General features: G+C 42.4%; 1 protein-coding gene across 1 annotated transcript; it reads left to right on the top strand.

The window, feature by feature from the left end:
• Positions 1-1412: 1412 nt before the first annotated feature.
• LOC103810520 (C->U-editing enzyme APOBEC-1-like) lies at positions 1413-4246 on the top strand. The gene is made up of 3 exons (XM_009083423.1): positions 1413-1821; positions 2335-2450; positions 4235-4246. The coding sequence occupies exons 1-3, from the start codon at positions 1413-1415 to the stop codon at positions 4244-4246; spliced, it is 537 nt and encodes a 178-aa protein (XP_009081671.1).
• Positions 4247-9535: the final 5289 nt, after the last annotated feature.

Below are 9535 nucleotides of genomic sequence, written 5' to 3'. Positions count from 1 at the left end.
CATGCTTCACTTCTGTCTCAGTTATTTTTTTAACAACATACTAAAGGAATTATGCATAATTAAAGTTATTCCTGTACCAGAATTAAACATTTGGTGACATTTACATTTGTTACATTTACATACATTCAATATAAAGTCTGATAAAGAAATCTGCATGCATGTTGTCTGTGGTTTATGTACATGGAGTTTACAGAGAAAAAACAGGTACACTCTGTGATTTATAAACTGCTTTGTGTACATATGAATTTTCATGTGTAAGAGGCTGGGATGAGGGATGAGACAGGGTGAGAAGAAAAAGACTTCTGCCTGACTCAGATACATGAGATGCTATTTTGCATAGGTGATGATGATGAGTCTTGCAGCTAGAGAATATGTGAAAGATGCTTGATCTGCAAGATTTAATTTGTCTAATTTGTCCTTAGTTCAGATTGGGGGTTTTGTGTGGTTTCTTTATTGTTTGGTTAATTTTGTTTGGTTGGTTTTTGTTTTGTTTTATTTTTTGTTAATGGGTGCTAATCTATAAACCAATTTACAGGTTTGTTACTCCTCTGTTATGAGTCTGTCCAGTTGTCTACTAGATTTATTCTGAATTGTTCCAATATGGAAAAACATATATGTTAAGTGCATTCTAGTATAAATCTCTATACAAAACAATTGTACAAAGGCTACAAAGTGCCCTTGGAGTTTTCATAATTTGTTTATGTATCATGGATAATTATTGAATATAAAGCATACATACATGACCAATGCTGGCAGTCTTTGTATAGGTACTTAATTGACAATATTTGGAGGTCATTTCTGAACTGAATAGGTCTGGATTTAAGAGATGGACTATTTGTCAGAAAATACCATTCTTAGGAGTTGCATCTTTTTGTATAGAGCACTTATTTTTCCTTCCCTCATACAGAATTGTGCTGATTATGCTAATCCTTATGAAAATACAAAAAGCCAGAGACTCCAATAAGGAGAAACGCCTTCATAATTTATCTGTTTTGGGGTTTTATTTTTGTTGGTTTTGCTTTGTTTTTGTTTTGTTTTCTTTTACAAAATTTGCAACAGCTTTTTACATTGAAAAGGGCTACATAGGAGCCCTGTAACAATGTCTGACACATAAAAAGATATAGAAATCATTTAGAAATACACATGCTTATGAGGAAGAGGACAGCCACAGAGGGGATGAGGCAGTGAAAGTTTGCATGCAGTTGCAGACCAGAAGGATTAGGTGGTTCCTGGTTTGGGTCCTTTACTCTGCAGTAGTGCCTACCTACCTCTCTGTTTTCCTTGTGTTGCTCTCTTGTGTTTTGACTTTCTCAGTTCTCCTCTCATTTCCTCCACACTTTTTTATGTACTGGAGTACTACTGAAAACAAAGTTGTAACCACTGATTCCTTCAAGTTTCTCTTCTGTTTCAGCATGTATATATCGAAGAAGGCATTAACAGAACAGTTTGATCCCCGTAACTCTCCACGGGAGACATACCTACTATGCAAATTGCAGTGGGGTGAGACTGGCATTCCTTGGACACACTGGGTCAGAAATGACCGGGATAATAAAGTCCATGCTGAAGTCTACTTCCTGAAGAATATCTTTCAGAGGAGAAGATCCAATAATTATGTCAACTGTTCCATCACCTGGTACCTGTCCTGGAGTCCCTGTGTGAACTGCTGCTATAAAATAAGGGATTTCTTAAACAGACACTCATATGTGACCATACGCATATATGTAGCACGGCTTTGCTACAGAGGCTTTCACAGAAACCGTAAAGGTCTGAGGAACCTTGTAAGCTTGAGGGAAGTAACTGTTAATGTCATGGAAATCAAAGGCAAGATTTCTTGTGCTTTGTGGGACTGGGAAGGGATGAAAGCTGCACTTTGTGCATGACTGAATCTGGTGTGGGCTTGTTTCTATGCCCAGCATCCTGCCCAGCATCTCTGAGGGCACATCCATCACCATTCAGTGACTGAGTGTCCCATCCAAAAAAAGCTGTTCAAGTATTACAGAAGAGGAGGAACAGGACTCTTAGAAACCAGATCTGTATGAAAATTCTCCCTTGTTTAGAAATACCACCTTCATGTAATTCCTGAAGGAATGGGAGGTAGGGTGCTTCCCCCTTGTCTTAGGGGACAAAATGCAATTACTGGGTTAAGGCTAGCTAAAGGGCTCCTCTGCTGATAAGAAAGGGAAAAAAAACGCCCAGAGAGAATGACATTGGTTGCAGATATGGAGTGGACAGCATCCATTAGCAGACCTGTCCATGGCCAAGATGTATCTGTGACATAGGCACAAGGAAGAGGTTATAAAGTCTTCATTAATCATCTTGCTTCTATTTCTCCAGACTATGAGGACTGTTGGAAAGTCTTTATCCAAGGAGATGGTTATGATGATTCCTGGACTGTGGGCTTTCAGCCAGAGATAATTAAGAATCGTATGAAACTCAGCAACATCAAAGAGGTTAGTAGTCAATGCGGGATAGAGGGAACCACATGAAATGATTTGTTGTCTAGCATAACTGAGCAGTAAAGAGCAGGAAAGGAGCTGTTCACTTCTAGTTGTGATTTAAAGAGTGCTGCAGCATGCTTTTGGAAAAAGTAATATAGTAAAACCATAGGAAATACCTTGTCCCATTGGGAGAGAATCACTGTGGATTTTCTTCCTTTATATTGCAAATCGAATGCTAAAAGTGCAGTTTTTCTCCTTTGGGCTCTTTGATTTTTATCTGAAACTCCAGCCTTATCCCAGAAACCCTCCTTCAGATTCCTTTCTAACCTGGATCTCAGCATGGGTTTCTGTTCACCAAATGATGCTACTCAGCCCCTTTCTGTCAGTATCTGCAGTGGTCTGAGAGCTTCGCAGTCGCTGGGCCTCTGCACACTGCATCCAAGTCCCTTCCAGATTTGATTCAGATGAGAAAACCTGTTACAAAGAGAATGTCTGTCCCTGGGAAAATTCAACCTTTGTTTTTGTTTTGTGCCAGACCTCCTTAAAGCCAGGAGAGAGAAGAAAATGTGTACTGAAAGTTTGTGCCCCTGGAGACAAGTAACCTGCTTGAATTAACAGGTTCACATCCTTGGCCTGGAAGGATTGTATACAAAATAAAATCTAGCAAAACTAATATAAATGCTGCAGCATTCTGATTTCATAGAATCATCAAGGTAGACCTCAAAGACCATCAGGTCTAACCACTCTGCTGCAACCCCTAAACCATATCATCCAGTGGAAGACCAGGCACCTCTGATATACCTCCAGGGATGGTGAATCCACCATCTCCCTGGGCAACCTATTCCAGTGACTGACCACCCTAACAGGGAAAAAAATTTTCCTAATATCTAATCTGAATCTCCCCTGTCTCAGTGTATGACCACTCCCTCTAGTCCTCTCACTACAGGCATGGCAGAAGAGACCGTCCCTTTCAGGTAGCTGTAGAGAGCCATCCAGTCACTCCTGAGCTGCCTCTTCTCAAGACTAAACAAACACAATTCCCTCAGCTGTTTCTTCTAAGACATGTGTTCCAGACCTCTGATGAGCCTCGTTGTCCTTTGCTGGACTCACTCCAGTGTCTCAATGTCCTTTTTAAGGCGAGGGGCCCAAAACTGAACACAGTACCCGAGGTGTGCCCTCACCAATGCCAAGTACAAGGGGATGATCACTTCCCTAGTCCTGCTGGTCACACTATTCTTGGTACAGGCAAAACTGCCTGTCATTTGCCTTCTTGGCCACCTGTGCACACTGCTGGCTCATACTGAGCCACTGTCCACCAGCACTCCTAAGTCCCTTTCTGACAAACAACTCTTGAGCCACTCCTCCCCCACTCTGTAGCACAGCATGGAGTTGTTTTGTCCCAAATGTAGGACCTGGCACTTCGCCTTATTGGACTTCATGCAGTTGTCCTCAGCCCATTAATTGAGTCACTCCAGGTCTCTCTGTAGAGCTTTCCTACCCTCAGACAGACTGACACTCCTACTGAGCTTAGTGTTGTCTGCAAATTTACTGAGGGTTTCAATGTATTAGAGTTTTCTAACAAATGCTATTTTTGGTGAAACAGAGTCAAAGAAATCTGTGGATAAGTGGGTCACTGATCATTTGGAAAATCCATTTTATATGGCATCTGTGGAAAAGAAACAACCTGGGCTTATTATAACAAATAGACCACTTCTGCTATGTCCATTTCAAATCACAGAAGGTCCAAAGTTCAGTCGTTACTGGATCTAAATGTCATACTCTTATTTTCGTTTCAGAATCTTTATTGATAGAATCAAAGAATCATGGAATATCTCAAGTTGGAAGGGACCCCAAAGAGAATCATCAAGTCTAACCCCCTGTTCCTCACAGGACTACCTAAAACTAAACAAGATGACTAAAAGCATTGAAAGGCTAGGTAAACCTAAACCCATGATTTATGAAATAACACTGATCAGAAGCTGGGGTAGAGACTAACATTTCTAACTTTAATTGTAACTTATATTAGCCATACTTTTATCCTAATTGTAGCTGTAAGTCGCTGCTTTTTCAAAAGCTAAACTTTTAGGAATTTGTAATGTCTGCACAAGTGAAGATATACTCCAACTCTCAGTGTCTCTGCAAAGTGAAGAAGATAAGTGCAAAGTCAAAAGGGACTGATAAGACATCCCCCCCCAAAACTGGGGTGCCAACACCAGCTAGAACCTGCTCTGAGGTTTGGAAAGATGACCAGAAGGGGTGCATATGTGACCAACAGGAGAGATTATTCAGTGGACAAGTGATGAAGACTAGGGAAAGTCCACTAGGAGACACAGAGGACCCTCAACAACCACCACCTCAATGAACTGCACAGGTGCAAGGAGGGCAGGGATATTATAATGATTTCTAAGTAGTAATTAGCATATATGCATGAGTTCCTAGAAATGTAATGAATAATCATGATTTATGAAAATAAAAACTGTCCTGTTTGGAGGCGGGGTGTGCGTGTTAAGAGAAGCGGTCCCCCACGCACCTGGTGTCAGCATTAAAGGATTGCTTGCTTAACAGTATCATGCTGTCGGATCAGTTTCTTTGAATCAGTTTTAGGCAAGCCAGGCAGGAGACTCTCTGCTTGGCTGTGAGACCCTCTGCTTCTGGGACCCTCAAGGTGCCCCCAGATAATTCTCTGGTAAGGCTTCCTGTTCCACTGAATCATCACAGGGACAGACAAGATCCTGTGCTGTGGAACACTAAGGTCAAAGCATTCTTCTCTCTGTTTGGTACCAGGTTTTGAGGCTTGTCATTTGGGCACTGCCCATAATCCATTACATATGTGAATGCAGGACAGGGTATATCAGACTGCTAGTGCCTTCTAGGTATACCATTGGGCATTCTTTGTGAATACATTCGGGTGTGCCTTAGGGGTACACATTTGGGTATTCATGAATGCATTTGGGGGTGTTCTCTGTAACACATTCTGTTACTGACCTTTGGTTATTGATTTTGGGTTCAGGTATTTGATTTATGGCATTTGGCTATTGTCCTCTGATCCTGATTTAATGTATTTATCAGTTTATGGACTTGGTATTATCTGTATTATAATAGTACTGTTGTTGTTGTTGTCTTAAGTTGAATGTGAATCTTCCATGTGTATCTTAAATGTTTATCTTCTGTGTGTGTTGAATGTTCAATTAAAAAGAAACTTTTAGGAGCTGCACTGCTGCTCGTTGAAAGGGCTGTGGCTCCTCCCGGTGTGACCTCTGTAAGGAGTGTCAGTCTGCCTTCACAGCCGGTCACTTGAGGCAATTCCCCCTCCTCCCCCACCTTGTAATCGTTGTAAAGCCACTAAGTGGTTATATTGCTTGGTGCGCTGGTAAAAACTGGTCTGAGGTTGGAAGAGTGAGTGTGTGACTGTGGATTGAGTGAGATGTACAACTAAGTGTGAAGTGAGCGTGGAGCTTGGATCCACGGTTCTGGAGCCCCTCGAGGGGACTGGCCAGAGGAAAACGAAGTGAAAGAGATCGACATAATGGGGGAACAGCGAAGAAAAGCCCATTGGGCTGCATTCTAGCACATTGGAAAGAAATTGAAGGCCCTGCAGGGGGTGGGGGGAAGGGTGGGCAGAGGGGAGTGTCAATAAGAAAACCTTAATCAAATATTGTCACCAATGGTGGCTGTTACTTAAATTAGCAAATGTTGAAAAGTAGTCTGTGAACGGCACACCTGATTATAATACTCAGCTACAGCTGATGTTATTTTTAAGACAGCTAAAGAAATGGGATGAGGCGGTGCATGATATATTTTTCACCTTGAGGGGAAACCCTGAGTAGCAGAAGGAGTGTGGAATAATTTTAGCACCCAGAGACAAGACTCATTTGTATTAGCTTTGGGAAAGGACAATCGGAAACATGTATCAAGATGAATAAAACGTTGTTGCTTAGCTTGTAGCATAGGACAAAAGAGCTTGGAGTTTGAAGAGGAGTGACAAGGACTGGGGAATCTTTCCCCATCAGATTCACTGGTTATAAGAGAGCTGGGGAAACAAAAACAAAAGATAGATTTCCTGGTGGATACCAGGGCTTCCTATTCAGTATTAAATTGAGGATTAATACCAGTGGGTGAGGATTTTGGAAATGTAGTAGGGGCTACTGGCGCACAAAATAAAGCATTTTTTTCGAAGCTATTAACATATTGATTAGGGAAACAAGTGGGAATACACAGGTTTTTATATACGCCAGAATCTCCAAAGTTAGTGTTAGATCGAGATTTGTTAGAACAATTAGGAGCCAAAATAACTTTTGAACAAGGAAAATTGAGTTTAGGGTCAAAGAGGATCGGGTGATTCAAATATTAAGCCTGGCATTGATTCAGCCTGAGGCAAACAGTAAAATACCCCAAGAAGTCTTGGACCAAGCCCATTTAAAATATTGCATGGGAGGTCTTACCAGATCCAATATAGTGGGGAGAATGTAAGTCAAGTGGGACAAGGATATTTACAGCAGTGCATGATAACACTGGGAAAACAGCTGAATAAAATCAGCAAAAGAGCACTTGAAACTAGGGCTAGAGGTTTGGATCAACCAATTCATTGCTTCAAACCTGGGGATTGGGTGTTTGTTAAGGTTTTTGCAGGCCAACTCCTAGAGGACAAGTGGAATGGGCCATACCAGGTGCTCCTGATGACTTTCACTGCAGTCAAGATCAAAGAACAGCTGGCCTGGATCCACTACTCCTGGTAAAGAAGGCATCTGAAGGAAAATGGACAGCAGAACCCATGGGACCAACAACCCTCAAGTTCATCCAGCACTGACCCTTAGGACTTGATAAGTATAGTAACCCTGACCCAAGCCATGGATGGGGCATGGCCATGGTCCCATGCTCATATTGGATATTCTGGTGTGGCTGGGAACATCTTTAATTTAAGCCTGACCACTGTGGTTCTGCACAACAAAGAACCATATTTGAAACATGATTGGAAAAGAAAGAATGGACTTAGTACTCTAAATGGAGTAATCAAGGAAGAAATATGGGTAGGATGTAGGCGAACTAATGCATTCATTCATGAAAAACAGACTCCCCAAACCCAGATCACTGTAAGGGACTCTACAGAATATAGTGAAAGGAAAAGAAATTGGTCAATCTGTTTGTGTACCTAATCAATCCTGGCACAACTTTACGTTGGACAAACCAGTTTCCATAGTATGTCTTTGGGCTTCTGAAATGGAGGATCCAAGTGATAACCCTGTCACAGCATTATTGAAAAGGCTTGTAATAAATACTCAAATAAATACTAAGACAACAGTATTGTGCTGGTTTCTGCCAGGATGGAGTTAATTTTTTCTTCTCAATAGCTGGTACTGTGGGGCATTTGGATTCAGAGTGAGAATACTGTTGATGAGGCACTGATGTTTTGGTTTCTGCTAAGTTGCATTTATCGTAAATCAAGGATATTTTCTTTCTTGTGTCTCATGCTCTGCCAGTGAGAAGGTACACAAGAGAAACTGGGTGGGAGCATAGCTGGGACAGGTGGCCTGAACTAAACAAAGGGATATTCCACACCATAGAACATCATGCCCAGTATATAAGCAGGAAAGGGAGCTGATCCTGGAAGAGGAAAGGGGTTGTGTTGGTCCACAGGTGGTGAGCAATTGTATTGTGCATCACTGATTTTGTTTTGTTGTTTTTTTTCCCTACTGTGACCTCATCACAGAAAACAGTGGCTCTGAACACCTGGTCAGTTGTTTAGATTCTGCTTGTGTATAACACTGTGATGAGGTTACGTATGATGATATGTAGATTAAGGCCTCATTCAGCGTCCCGTTCTGCCTGTCTGGTCTGTTCATATCTTCCTCACCTCCAGCCCAAGCCTGTGTTCTGTCACAGTGTGATGACTGTTCTCCTCACAGTCTATTTCCTGACTGGACAAAGGTGATGCTAGCTGTTGTCTCTCCTGCAGCAGTCCTGCTGAGACACAGATCTGTCAGACACTGCTGGGGTTGGAGCTCCATCATTGTTTTGGCCTGGATTTTTCCTTCAGCAGGTCAGAGCTCCTACGCTCCTGTGCTGCATCCATTGCTACCATCGTCTGGTTAAACCAAGAGCAGAGGCATCCTTGAACCTTAGTCATGGTGGTGGGAGACTGAGCATCTCAGTTCAAGTGTCCCTGATCAATGTGTGTGTGATGAAGGTGGATTGCGGACTGGGCAGCAGGCTGTGGCAAAGGAGGTGCAGATGGATATGTCCCCCATCCTGCAGCCCTGCCTGTCTTACAAGACAAGCAGCAATTGTGTTAGCCTCCAAATCTGCAATCTGTGTTAAACAAAGTAGTGAGATCTGGCAGGGCTTCCCTGTCAGCAGCATATATGACCTCATAAGACAGGAAAATTGTGACAGGGCAGATTGCTGACAGATAGTGTCATAACTCCCTCTGCTTCCAACTATGGTCTGGATTATTGATCTGCCCTGTAGCGAGGTCTTTCCATAGCAGCATCCTGATCAGCAAATGCCTGATCTACAGGATCAGGGCCAAGACTACTTGGATAGTTGGCCACTTTCATAGCTGGATCTGATGAACTTTTACAATTGATCACATTGGGTGTACTCATCTTGAGTGAACCATGACAGTTCAGCTGGATTTTTGGATATAAGGTTTTACCCTTCCACCCTCACAGGTCCCTGCTACTTCTTGGTTTCTGTCTTATTTATTTTCCATTTCTGCCATCTGCTGCTTATAGACTTTTCTTAACCCCATATGGACCTTTTAATCCCTCACTTCTCTTAAGATCTACTCAGATGCAGTGAACACAATCCATAACCATCACTGTGGCAAGTGTGGCTCCTCCTTGTACTGCTGACTGGCCTAAGCAACACAGCTTCAACCTGGGAAAGGGTAGCTGGGACCCATCACTTCAGCTGCATTCCCGTAGTGTTTTGCTTTGAAGGGCTATCTCACAATGGTACCAGGTGTCCCCTGGATCTGCAGCACACGCTGTGACTGTTCAAGTTTAAAACTATTAAGACTTGGTCCCCTGGATTGTCCTGACTCTGATATGAGGATTATCATAAAGCACCTACTGCTTCTTAAACATACAGGCTCCTAT

Source organism: Acanthisitta chloris, unplaced genomic scaffold (assembly GCF_000695815.1).
Source record: "Acanthisitta chloris isolate BGI_N310 unplaced genomic scaffold, ASM69581v1 scaffold7561, whole genome shotgun sequence".
Classification (NCBI taxonomy): Eukaryota; Metazoa; Chordata; class Aves; order Passeriformes; family Acanthisittidae; genus Acanthisitta; species Acanthisitta chloris.
The sequence above is the reverse complement of the archived record's forward strand: the minus strand, read 5'-3'. Positions and strand labels throughout refer to the sequence as shown.

Coding starts and splice junctions, on each gene's coding strand:
- LOC103810520 (XM_009083423.1), top strand. CDS start 1,413: ATGTATATATCGAAGAAGGCATTAACAGAACAGTTTGATCCCCGTAAC. Junction 1,822..2,334: donor TAATGTCATGGAAATCAAAG/GCAAGATTTCTT, acceptor CTATTTCTCCAG/ACTATGAGGACTGTTGGAAA.